Source organism: Bombina bombina, chromosome 7, assembly GCF_027579735.1.
Source record: "Bombina bombina isolate aBomBom1 chromosome 7, aBomBom1.pri, whole genome shotgun sequence".
Lineage (NCBI taxonomy): Eukaryota > Metazoa > Chordata > Amphibia > Anura > Bombinatoridae > Bombina > Bombina bombina.
The window spans coordinates 259,812,500-259,826,653 of NC_069505.1; the positions used below are offsets into that span (position 1 = coordinate 259,812,500).

Genomic DNA, 14,154 nt, shown 5'->3' on the forward strand with positions numbered 1-14,154 from the left:
TATTCCTATCGAGGATAATTGTGCTTTCAAAGATAATATGGATACAAAATTGGAGGGTTTGCTTAAAAAGATTTTTGTACAGCAAGGTTACCTTCTTCAACCCATTTCGTGCATTGTTCCTGTCACTACAGCAGCGTGGTTCTGGTTCGAGGAACTAGAAAAGTCGCTCAGTAGAGAGACTCCATATGAGGAGGTTATGGACAGAGTTCACGCACTTAAGTTGGCTAACTCTTTTATTTTAGATGCCGCTTTGCAAATAGCTAGATTAGCGGCGAAAAATTCAGGGTTTGCAATTGTGGCGCGTAGAGCGCTTTGGCTAAAGTCTTGGTCAGCGGATGTATCATCCAAGACAAAATTGCTTAATATCCCCTTCAAGGGTAAAACTCTCTTTGGTCCAGAATTGAAAGAGATTATCTCAGACATCACTGGGGGAAAGGGCCACGCCCTCCCACAAGATAGGCCTTTCAAAGCCAAGAATAAGTCTAATTTTCGTTCCTTTCGTAATTTCAGGAACGGACCGTGCTCTAATTCTGCATCCTCTAAGCAAGAGGGTAATACCTCACAGACCAAACCAGCCTGGAAACCGATGCAAGGCTGGAACAAGGGTAAGCAGGCCAAGAAGCCTGCTGCTGCTAACAAAACAGCATGAAGGAGTAGCCCCTGATCCGGGACCGGATCTAGTAGGGGGCAGACTCTCTCTCTTTGCTCAGGCTTGGGTAAGAGATGTTCAGGATCCCTGGACGCTAGAAATAGTTTCTCAGGGTTATCTTCTGGAATTCAAGGAACTACCCCCAAGGGGAAGGTTCCACATGTCTCACTTATCCTCAAACCAAATAAAGAGACAGGCATTCTTACATTGTGTAGAAGACCTGTTAAAGATGGGAGTGATACACCCAGTTCCAACGGCGGAACAAGGAATGGGATTTTACTCAAATCTGTTTGTAGTTTCCAAAAAAAGAGGGAACTTTCAGACCAATCCTGGATTTAAAGATCCTAAACAAATTTCTCAGAGTACCATCGTTCAAGATGGAAACCATTCGAACGATTCTACCCACAATTCAGGAAGGTCAATTTATGACTACCGTGGATCTAAAGGATGCGTATCTACATATCCCTATCCACAAAGAACATCATCAGTTCCTAAGGTTCGCCTTTCTGGACAAACATTACCAGTTTGTGGCCCTCCCATTCGGGTTAGCCACTGCTCCAAGGATTTTCACAAAGGTACTCGGATCCCTTCTAGCGGTTCTAAGACCAAGGGGCATAGAAAATACCGTACTTGGACGACATTCTAGTACAAGCGTCGTCTCTTTCAAAGGCAAAGGCTCACTCAAACATCGTTCTGGCCTTTCTCAGATCTCACGGATGGAAGGTGAACATAGAAAAAAAGTTCCCTGTCTCCGTCGACAAGGGTTCCCTTCTTGGGAACAATAATAGATTCCTTAGAAATTAGGATTTTCTTGACAGAAGTCAGAAAGTCAAAACTTCTAAACGCTTGTCAAGTTCTTCATTCTATTCCTCGTCCTTCCATAGCTCAGTGCTTGGAAGTAGTAGGATTGATGGTTGCAGCAATGGACATAGTTCCTTTTGCGCAAATTCATCTAAGACCATTACAACTGTGCATGCTGAAACAGTGGAATGGGGACTATACAGACTTGTCTCCAGTGATTCAAGTAGATCAGAAGACCAGAGACTCACTCTGTTGGTGGCTAACCCAGGATCACCTATCCCAGGGAATGAGCTTCCGCAGTCCAGAGTGGGTCATCGTCACGACCGACGCCAGCCTAGTGGGCTGGGGCACGGTCTGGGAATCCCTGAAAGCTCAGGGACTGTGGTCTCGGGAAGAGTCTCTTCTCCCGATAAACATTCTGGAACTAAGAGCGATATTCAATGCTCTCAGGGCTTGGCCTCAGCTAGCAAAGGCCAGATTCATAAGATTCCAATCAGACAACATGACGACTGTTGCGTATCTCAATCATCAGGGGGGAACAAGGAGTTCCCTGGCGATGAAAGAAGTGACCAAAATCATACAATGGGCGGAGAATCACTCCTGCCACCTATCTGCGATCCACATTCCAGGTGTGGAAAAACTGGGAAGCGGATTATTTGAGTCGTCAGACATTCCATCCGGGGGAGTGGGAACTCCACCCGGAGATCTTTGCCCAGTTGACGCAACTATGGGGCATTCCAGATGTGGATCTGATGGCGTCTTGTCAGAACTTCAAGGTTCCTTGCTACGGGTCCAGATCCAGGGATCCCAAGGCGACTCTAGTGGATGCACTAGTAGCGCCTTGGACCTTCAACCTAGCGTATGTGTTTCCACCGTTTCCTCTCATCCCCAGGCTGGTAGCCAGGATCAAACAGGAGAGGGCCTCGGTGATCTTGATAGCTCCTGCGTGGCCACGCAGGACTTGGTATGCAGACCTGGTGAATATGTCATCGGTTCCACCATGGAAGCTACCTTTGAGACAGGACCTTCTTGTTCAGGGTCCATTCGAACATCCAAATCTGGTCTCCCTCCAGCTGACGGCTTGGAGATTGAACGCTTGATTCTATCAAAGCGTGGGTTTTCAGATTCCGTGATAGATACTCTGGTCCAAGCCAGAAAACCGGTAGCTAGAAAGATTTACCATAAAACATGGAAAAGATATATCTACTGGTGTGAATCCAAGGGATTCCCATGGAATAAGATAAAGATTCCTAGGATTCTTTCCTTTCTACAAGAAGGTTTGGATAAAGGATTATCTGCGAGTTCTCTAAAGGGACAGATTTCTGCTTTATCTGTCCTACTACACAAACGTCTGGCAGTTGTGCCAGATGTTCAAGCATTTGTTCAGGCTTTGGTTAGGATCAAGCCTGTTTACAGACCTTTGACTCCTCCCTGGAGTTTAAATCTAGTTATTTCAGTTCTTCAAGGGGTTCCGTTTGAACCTTTACATTCCATAGATATTAAGTTGTTATCTTGGAAAGTTTTGTTTTTGGTTGCTATTTCTTCTGCTAGAAGAGTTTCTGAGTTATCTGCTCTACAGTGTACTCCACCCTATCTGGTGTTCCATTCAGATAAGGTTGTTTTGCGTACTAAGCCTGGTTTTCTACCAAAGGTTGTTTCCAACAAAAATATTAATCAGGAGATAGTTGTACCTTCTTTGTGTCCGAATCCAGTTTCAAAGAAGGAATGTTTGCTACACAATTTAGATGTAGTCCGTGCTCTAAAGTTCTACTTAGAAGATATACAAAAGAGTTCAGACAAACTTCTTCTCTGTTTGTCGTCTATTCTGGTAAAAGGAGAGGTCAAAAAGCAACTTCTACCTCTCTTTCCTTTTGGCTTAAAAGCATCATCCGATTGGCTTATGAGACTGCCGGACGGCAACCTCCTGAAAGAATCACAGCTCACTCCACTAGGGCTGTAGCTTCCACATGGGCCTTCAAGAACGAGGCTTCTGTTGATCAGATATGTAAGGCAGCGACTTGGTCTTCACTGCACACTTTTGCCAAATTTTACAAATTTTATACTTTTGCTTCTTCGGAGGCTATTTTTGGGAGAAAGGTTTTGCAAGCCGTGGTGCCTTCCGTTTAGGTAACCTGATTTGCTCCCTCCCTTCATCCGTGTCTTAAAGCTTTGGTATTGGTTCCCACAAGTAAGGATGACGCCGTGGACCGGACACACCAATGTTGGAGAAAACAGAATTTATGCTTACCTGATAAATTACTTTCTCCAACGGTGTGTCCGGTCCACGGCCCACCCTGGTTTTTTAATCAGGTCTGATGAATTATTTTCTCTAACTACAGTCACCACGACACCCTATGGTTTCTCCTATTTTTTTCCTCCTGTCCGTCGGTCGAATGACTGGGGTGGGCGGAGCCTAGGAGGGACTATATGGCCAGCTTTGCTGGGACTCTTTGCCATTTCCTGTTGGGGAAGAGATATTCCCACAAGTAAGGATGACGCCGTGGACCGGACACACCGTTGGAGAAAGTAATTTATCAGGTAAGCATAAATTCTGTTTTTTTGCTTAGGTGCGCATGCGCTATGTAGTGCGTGTGTTATTTTCAACAAATAAATATATTCATGAATATTAAAATTAGAGTATGCCTACTGCAGCGCTATTGGATGTAGCGTGATGAAGAAGCTTCCCCATGTACAGCCTAATTTTATAGGCGGTCGTTGCTGAACAGTTTGGAAGAATAAAAATTATGTTTTTAATAGATTTAGAAGCTTTGTTTTAAAACCAAACACCCGAGATTATGAGTTTTGCGTTTACAGGGGTATGTTGCTAACGAGCCTTTTTTTTTTAACAATACCTTAAGACAACGCTGGTATTACAGGTTTTTTTAAACCTGGCGTTAGCCGCAAAAAGGTGAGTGTAGAGCAAATTTAGCTCCACATCTCACCTCAATACCAGCGTTGCTTACGGTAGAGGTAAGCTGGCTAAACGTGCTCGTGCACAATTTCCCCATAGGAAACAATGGGGCTGAAGAAAAACCTAACACCTGCAAAAAAGCAGCGTTCAGCTCCTAACGCAGCCCCATTGATTCCTATGGGGAAAGGAATTTTATGTCTACACCTAACACCCTAACATGAACCCCGAGTCTAAACACCCCTAATCTTACACTTATTAACCCCTAATCGTTGCCACCTACATTATAATTATTAACCCCTACTCTGCCGCTCCGGACACCGCCGCCACCTACATTATCCCTATGAACCCCTAATCTGCTGCCCCCAACATCGCCGAACCCTACATTATATTTATTAACCCCTAATCTGCCCCCCAACATCGCGGGAACCTACCTACACTTATTAACCCCTAATCTGCCGCCGCCAACGTCGCCGCCACTATAATAAACATATTAACCCCTAAACCTAAGTCTAACCCTAACCCCCCTAATTAAAATATAATTTAAATAAATCTAAATAAAATAACTACAATTAAATAAATTATTCCTATTTAAAACTAAATACTTACCTATAAAATAAACTCTAAGCTAGCTACAATATAACTTATAGTTACATTGTAGCTAGCTTAGGATTTATATTTATTTTACAGGCAACTTTGTATTTATTTTAACTAGGTAGAATAGTTACTAAATAGTTATTAACTATTTAATAGCTACCTAGTTAAAATAAGTACAAATTTACCTGTAAAATAAATCCTAACCTAAATTACAATTACTCCTAACACTACACTATCATTAAATTAATTACATAAACTAACTACAATTAACTACAATTAAATTAAATTAACTACAATTAAATAAACTAAAGTACGGAAAAAAAAACACTAAATTACAGAAAATAAAAAATAATTAAATTTTTTTTAAACTAATTACACCTAATCTAATCCCTCTAATAAAATAAAAAAGCCCCCCAAAATAATAAAAAAATCCCTACCCTATACTAAATTACAAATAGCCCTTAAAAGGGCTTTTTGCGGGGCATTGCCCCAAAGTAATCAGCTCTTTTACCTGTAAAAAAAAATACAATACCACCCCCACATTAAAACCCGCCACCCACACACCCAACCCTACTCTAAAACCCACCCAATACCCCCTTAATAAAACCTAACACTACCCCCTTGAAGATCACCCTACCTTGAGACGTCTTCACCCAGCCGGGCACAAGTGGACCTCCAGAGGGGCAGAAGTCTTCATACGATCAGCCAATAGGATTGAGGTTGCATTCTATTGGCTGTTCCAATCAGCCAATAGAATTTGACCTCAATCCTATTGGCTGATTGGATCAGCCAATAGGATTTTTCCTTCCTTAATTCTGATTGGCTGATAGAATCCTATCAGCCAATCGGAATTCAAGGGACGCCATCTTGGATGACGTAATTTAAAGGAACCTTCATTCTTCGCTTGAACTTCGTTTGAAGAGGATGCTCCGCGTCGGCTGGATTGAAGATGGACCCGCTCCGCTCCGGATGGATGAAGATAGAAGATGCCGTCTGGATGAAGACTTCTGCCGCTTGGAGGACCTCTTCTGCCAGGATCGGATGAAGACTTCTGCCCCTCTGGAGGTCCACTTGTGCCCGGCTCGGTGAAGACGTTTCAAGGTAGGGTGATCTTCAAGGGGGTAGTGTTAGGTTTTTTTAAGGGGGGATTGCGTGGGTTTTAGAGTAGGGTTGGGTGTGTGGGTGGTGGGTTTTAATGTGGGGGGGTATTGTATTTTTTTTTACAGGTAAAAGAGCTGATTACTTTGGGGCAATGCCCCGCAAAAAGCCCTTTTAAGGGCTATTTGTAATTTAGTATAGGGTAGGGAATTTTCTTATTTTGAGGGGCTTTTTATTTTATTAGGGGGATTAGATTAGGTGTAATTAGTTTAAAAAAATTGTAATTATTTTTTTATTTTCTGTAATTCAGTTGGGTTTTTTTTGTACTTTAGTTTATTTAATTTAATTGTATTTAATTATAGGTAATTTAGTAAATTAATTTAATTATAGTGTAGTGTTAGGTGTAAATTTATTTTACAGGTAAATTTGTACTTATTTTAACTAGGTAGTTATTAAATAGTTAATAACTATTTAATAACTATTCTACCTAGTTAAAATAAATACAAAGTTGCCTGTTAAATAAATATAAACCTTAAGATAGATACAATGTAACTATTAGTTATATTGTAGCTATCTTAAGGTTTATTTTACAGGTAAGTATTTAGTTTTAAATAGGAATAATTTATTTAATTGTAGTAATTTTATTTCGTTTTATTTAAATTATATTTAAGTTAGACTTAGGGTTAGACTTAGGTTTAGGGGTTAATAAATTTAATATAGTAGCGTTGACGTTGGGGGCGGCAGATTAGGGGTTAATAAATGTAGATAGGTGTCGGCGATGTTAGGGACGGCAGATTAGGGGTTAATAAAATGTAACTAGTGTTTGCGACGCAGGAATGCAGCGGTTTAGGGGTTAATATATTTATTATAGTGACAGCGATGTCCGGTCGGCAGATTAGGGGTTAAAAACTTTATTTAAGTGTTTGCGATGTGGGGGGGGGGCTCGGTTTAGGGGTTAATAGGTAGTTTATGGGTGATAGTGTACTTTGTAGCAGTTTAGTTAAGAGTTTTATGTTACAGCGTTAGCCCATAAAACTCTTAACTACTGACTTTTAAATGCGGTAGGAGTCTTGACAGGAGAGGGTCTACCGCTCACTTCTTACAAGACTCGTAATACCGGTGTTAGGCAATTCCCATTAAAAAGATAGGATACGCAATTTACATAAGGGGATTTGCGGTAAGCTTGAGATGCGGAAGAAAAGTGAGCGGTACACCTGTACCTGCCAGACTCGTAATACCAGCGGGCGTTAAAAAGCAGCGTTGGGACCTCTCAACACTGCTTTTTAAGGCTAACGCAAGACTCGTAATCTAGCCGAAAGTAGGTTAACTCAATATATTATATATTAAGCTTTGACATGCTATGCTTTATTTATATGGATGATTGAAAAAATGTATAACCCTTTAATACTTTCCCATATGAATACAAAATGATACATTGTTATGGATATGTAACAGCCACGTACATTTGTTTCTGTGCGGGGGGAGGGGGTGTGCCAAGCATCGTATGCAGTACCCAGTGATCTGATCTCGGCCTTGAATTCAAGTGATCGTATCGACGAATCAGGTTATTTTGTTTTTCAATCAAGTGTTTAAATCGGAAATTCGTTCTGATGTTAAACACTTGCCTCGGGCATAAAGGGGTTAATTGACAAATATTTACTCTCTGTTAACAGAGCTATATAGCCATATTCTGAATCAAGCAATGAGTCAAATCTGTATGAAATACAAGCACCCGCTTAACACATGAATAACCCATATGTTTTCTTGTACGTCACATTTTCCTTGACATATACAGTAACATTATATACTGAGAGAAGAAAAACACTATTTCTGCAGTATCTATAGTGCACCTTCGGGTTGGCACCTGAGTTTTGTAGTGTGCCACAACGCTGATAGAAGTCTGACCTCCAGATCGTAGAGCACCTGATGCTTTCACTAGAGCACTAACATTTTACTTGCAAAGTGAGCGCACAAATAAGAGCACTATTGATTTAACTTGAGCTATGTTAGTGCTCATTAAAGCTAATATTTTTGCTCTCCCATTGCAATCTAAACCATAGACTTGCAGGGTCACTAGTGCTAAAAGTATCACTGAGTTTTTTTATTAGAAAGCAGTATGTTTCCATAAAACTAAAGCTAAGAGCCTTACAGAGACAGTAAACACCAGAATTGTTGTTGTTTTAAAAGATAGATAATCCCTTAATTACCCACTCCCCAGTTTTGCATAACCAACACAGTTATATTAATAATGTATCTAAGCATCAGCAGACTGCCCCCTTATTTCAGTTCTTTTGACAGACTTACATTTTAGCCAATCTGTGCTCACGCCTCTGTAAATTTACGTGCATGAGCTTAATGTTATCTATATGAAACACATGAACTAACGCCCTCTAGTGGTGAAAAACTGTCAAAATGCATTAAGATTAGAGGCGGCCTTCAAGGTCTAAGAAATTAGCATTTGAACCTACTAGGTTTAGCTTTCAACTAAGAATACCAAGAGAAAAAAGCAAAATTGGTGATCAAAGTCAATTGACTTGACTGTCCCTTTAATTACATGTCTGATTGAATAAGCATGAAATTCTGCACATGGTGTAATTCATATGGTCACGTACTGTAGGAAAATACAAATGTATCGAGCTTTCCACTCTGTGGTCATATGTCTGCTGAAAACAATATGACAACCAATGAAAATCTCTCTTGCAATGACAGGATCTTCTGAGACAACAAGACGTGTACCAGGAAGCCAAAACTCGATTGAGTTTGACGACTTGCAGGACGAAGTGACATATATTTTGCTGGCATCAGCTTTGGTTGGCAGAAAAGAAGGGCCAGTAACGCCTTTCAGAGTCCAAATCGGTAAATCTTCAAATAACCTTCACATTAAGTTTGTGTTAAAGGACATATTGAAACTAGTGCCATTAATATTATTGTTAATGTAGAGAAATGGTTTTATAGAAACAACTGATTATAAAAATTCAAATCAAATACTAGAATTACGATTTATATAATGTTTGATTGGAAATAGATATAGATATGGAGATAACCTTTGCGCTCTCTCTCATTGCTGCAGTGTGTGGGCAAGGTGTGATTTACTGATACCCCTGCTCTAAATTATTGTTAACATACAATGATTAAGGTGTCTATTGATTATTGCAGCAAAATAAATGACGTCACCTAAGTGTGTATATGTATATACTATGTAGTATAATTGAATATGATATATGCATATCCCAGTGTTGCATTTAGTTGTGCTTTTCTTTGAACTGGGGCATCTCCTACCCATTAGTATCCATCCCCCCCCCCAAAAAAATCTAACCTAATATTAGCACTAATGTAGAATAGGGACACATGGGGGGGTGTCTTGCAGCCACTATTTGTAATAAAATGAATAAATAAAATATTTGGACTGTATTACAACTACCACTCAATATTTGGTACCGCTAATTCCTACTGCCCTAGACATAGGTCTAGTTGGTCTACGCCAAAATACACCCCTGACATTTCCACAATGCTCAGGAGCATGCATGTGTTTGCAATAATGTATTTAACAATGCATACACCATTAAAAGTGTTTTCTAGCTGTTTGCAATACGCAGGGGAAGGGTTTCTATACAAATTATCAGATGTTTTCCCTGTGCAAAGTATTAATACCTCCGTAGAAAAAGACATAAAAAAAACACCTTTTGATAAATTAAATTGGCTTTGAATTGAAAAACCACTTTAAAACATCACAGATCTTCCCCATATCACAATCCAGTTGTTACATTGTAACCAGGATGTGTTTACATATTACCGGCTCCCTCTGCACTCAATAGTGACCTGGGTAGTCAGTCATTTTAATACCGGTACCATATTGTGTAGCTGTGTATCCGGTTTAGCGCCTCACCTGTGGCTACCCCGGTAACTCTCAACCAGTTTCTTGTTTGCCGTAGATGCACAGTACTATTGTAGTTAACAGCAATATATATTTATTATTTTTTATCTATAACACAGTGTGAACATCTGCACAGGGGTCAAGTGGTGAATTTTTATACGTGCAGGGAATTATGTAAAACGTGTTCCAGATTTTTCTTTTGCATGATGTACAGAGTCCACGGATTCATCCTAACTTGTGGGATATTGTCCTTCCTGACAGGAAGTAGCAAAGAGAGCACCACAGCAGAGCTGTCTATATAGCTCCCCCCTTAACTCCACCCTCAGTCATTCTCTTTGCTGGCTCGAAAGCAGGAAGAGTAAAGAGAAGGTGTGTTAAACTGTTAGTTTTATTTTATCTTCAATCAAGTGTTTGTTATTTTTAAATGGTACCGGTGTTGTACTATTTACTCTCAGGCAGGACATAGATGAAGATTTCTGCCTGGAGGATGATGATCTTAGCATTTGTAACTAAGGTCCACTGCTGTTCCCACATGAGCTGAGGAGTACAGGAAAACTTCAGTGTGAGGAACGGTTTCTTGCTATACAGCAATGAGGTATGTTCAGTCATATTTTCTGCAGAGACTGTTAACTCAGAAAGGCTGACAGTGTCCCCATTAGGGGAAGGGTAAGCAGTAATCCTAGTGTTATCAGAGGTTTTTACTAGCTTGCATAAAGGGTTAATTTTTTGTGGGCACTCAGTTTGTTATGTGAATTTGGGACAAACGTTTTTGTGTCTGGGAGTAACGTTTTCTGTTTTATGGGACATTTGCTTGAGGGTTCTTTGGGGTTGTTTATAACCCACATGGCTTTCAGGCAGGGTTTGTTAGTTTTGTGTAGGCCCCAGCAACATCGAGTGAGGTGGGCGGGGCCTACATTTACAAGCAGCAAGCAACTTCTCCTGAGGTCCTGAGAGTCTTCTGAGGGACTAATTGAAGCTTTAAACCCCATATTATCGCTTCCTAAGGGCAGGTAGGGCCACAGCAGAGCTGTGGCAAGGTGCTTGTAGGAGTGTTTAACCGGTTTTAGACATTTTTCAATCCGTTTTTTTCATTTGGGGGTTTATTGCTTATTAACTTGTGGTGCAATCCTTCTAAAGCTTAGTGGGTACACTGTTAAAATTTCAGAAAAATTTAAGCAATTTTAACCTGTTTTGCAGTTTGTGTATGCCTTTTTTTCTCTTAAAGGCACAGTACCGTTTTTGCAAATTGTGTTTTTTTTCATTAAATAAAGTGTTTTCCAAGCTTGCTTGCTTTATTGCTAGTCTGTTAAACATGTCTGACACTGAGGAAACTCATTGTTCAATTTGTTTAGAAGCCATTGTGGAACCCCCTCTTAGAATGTGTCCCACTTGTACTGATATGTCTATACATTGCAAACAGCATATTTTGACTTATAAATGTTTGGCATTAGATGATTCTCAGACAGAAGGAAATCAGGTTTTGCCATCTAGTTCTCCCCAAGTGTCACAACCAGTAACGCCCGCACAAGCGACGCCAAGTACTTCTAGTGCGTCTAATTCTTTCACCTTGCAAGATATGGCTTCAGTTATGAATACTACCCTCACAGAGGTTTTATCTAAGTTGCCTGGGTTGCAAGGGAAGCGCAGTAGCTCTGGGTTAAGAACAAATGCTGAGCCTTCTGACGCTTTAGTAGCCGTATCCGATATTCCCTCACAATGTTCTGAAGTAGGGATGAAGGATTTGCTGTCTGAGGGAGAGATTTCTGATTCAGGAAAGATGTTCTCTCAGACAGATTCAGATATGACGGCATTTAAATTTAAGCTAGAGCACATCCGCTTATTGCTCAGGGAGGTTTTAGCTACTCTGGATGATTGTGACCCTATTGTAGTTCCAGAGAAATTGTGTAAAATGGACAAATATTTAGAGGTTCCTGTTTACACTGATGTGTTTCCGGTCCCTAAGAGGATTTCAGACATTGTTACTAAGGAGTGGGATAAACCAGGTATTCCGTTCTCTCCCCCTCCTGTTTTTAAGAAAATGTTTCCCATTTCTGACACCATAAAGGACTCGTGGCAGACAGTCCCTAAGGTGGAGGGAGCTATTTCTACCCTGGCTAAGCATACAACTATCCTATGGATAAAAAATTAGAGGGTCTCCTAAAGAAGATTTTTGTTCATCAAGGTTTTCTTCTTCAACCTATAGCATGCATTGTTCCTGTAACCACTGCAGCTGCCTTTTGGTTTGAGGCTCTAGAAGAGGCTCTTCAGATGGAGACCCCACTAGATGATATTTTGGACAGAATTAAGGCTCTTAAGTTGGCTAATTCTTTTATTCATCTTGCTAAATTAGCGGCTAAGAATTCAGGTTTTGCCATTTTAGCGCGTAGAGCGTTATGGCTTAAGTCTTGGTCAGCTGATGTGTCATCTAAATCTAAGCTTTTGTCCATCCCTTTCAAAGGTAAGACCCTATTCCAGGCTTGGAACAAGGGTAAACAGGCCAAAAAGCCTGCTGCTGCCACTAAGTCAGCATGAAGGGGTAGCCCCCGATCCGGGACCGGATCTAGTAGGGGGCAGACTCTCTCTCTTTTCTCAGGCCTGGGCAAGAGACGTTCAGGATTCCTGGGCAGTAGAAATTGTAACCCAGGGATACCTTCTAGATTTCAAGGATTCCCCTCCAAGGGGGAGGTTCCATCTTTCTCAATTGTCTGTAAACCAGACAAAAAGAGAGGCGTTCTTACGCTGTGTAGAAGACCTTTTTACCATGGGAGTGATCTACCCAGTTCCAAAAGCAGAACAGGGGCAGGGGTTCTACTCCAATCTGTTTATAGTTCCCAAAAAGGAGAGAACCTTCAGACCAATTCTGGATCTCAAGATCCTAAACCAATTCCTAAGAGTTCCATCTTTCAAGATGGAGACCATTCGGACTATCTTACCATTGATCCAGGAGGGTCAATATATGACCACCGTGGACTTAAAGGATGCGTATCTGCACATTCCTATCCACAAAGATCATCACCAGTTCCTCAGGTTCGCCTTTCTGGACAAGCATTATCAGTTTGTGGCTCTTCCTTTCGGGTTGGCCACGGCACCACAAATCTTCATGAAGGTGCTAGGGTCCCTTCTGGCGGTTCTAAGGCCACGGGGCATAGCAGTGGCGCCTTATCTAGACAACATTCTAATTCAAGCGTCGTCCTTCCAACTAGCCAAATCTCACATGGACTTAGTGTTGGCCTTTCTAAGGTCTCACGGGTGGAAAATGAACGTAAAAAAGAGTTCTCTTTCCCCCCTCACAAGAGTTTCATTTCTAGGGACTCTGATAGACTCGGTGGACATGAAAATATTTCTGACGGAGGTCATGAAATCAAAGATTTTGTCCACCTGCCGAGCTCTTCATTCCATTCCTCGACCGTCAGTGGCTCAGTGTATGGAGGTAATCGGACTAATGGTAGAGGCAATGAACATAGTTCCGTTTGCTTGCTTGCATCTCAGACCACTGCAACTATGCATGCTTAATCAGTGGAATGGGGATTATGTGCATTTATCTCCTCAGATAAATCTGGATCAAGAGACCAGAGACTCTCTTCTTTGGTGGTTGTCACAGCATCATCTGTCCCAGGGAATGTGTTTCCGCAGGCCAGAATGGGTTATAGTGATGACAGACGACAGCCTTCTGGGCTGGGGTGCAGTCTGGAATTCCCTGAAAGCTCAGGGTTTGTGGACTCGGGAGGAGGCTCTCCTACCGATATTCTGGAATTAAGAGCGATATTCAATGCTCTCCAGGCATTCATCAGGTTTCAGTCGGACAACATCACGACTGTGGCTTATATCAATCATCAGGGTGGAACAAAGAGTTCCTTAGCGATGATAGAGGTCTCAAGGATAATCCAATGGGCAGAGGCTCACTCTTGCCATCTGTCAGCGATCTATATCCCAGGTGTAAAGAACTGGGAGGTAGATTTTCTAAGTCGTCAGAATTTTCATCCGGGGGAGTGGGAACTCCATCCGGAGGTGTTTGCTCAGCTGGTTCGGCTATGGGGCACACCAGAGTTGGATCTGGTGGCGTCTCGTCAGAACGCTAAACTTCCTCGTTACGGCTCCAGGTCAAGGGATCCTCAGGCTGTACTGATAGATGCTCTAGCAGTACCCTGGTCATTCAACCTGGCTTATGTGTTTCCACCTTTCCCTCCCTCTGCCAGAATCAAACAGGAGAGAGCATCAGTGATTTTG

At 41.4% G+C, this 14,154-nt stretch overlaps 1 protein-coding gene across 1 annotated transcript in view; it reads left to right on the top strand.

Annotated features, from left to right (window-relative positions):
- Nucleotides 1–14,154, top strand: part of COL7A1 (collagen type VII alpha 1 chain) — a 398,512-nt gene that overhangs the window by 150,102 nt on the left and 234,256 nt on the right. The window contains exon 16 of the mRNA XM_053689357.1: nt 8,763–8,909. Within this exon, the coding sequence (XP_053545332.1) occupies nt 8,763–8,909 (147 nt within the window). The remainder of the gene's footprint in view (nt 1–8,762; nt 8,910–14,154) is intronic.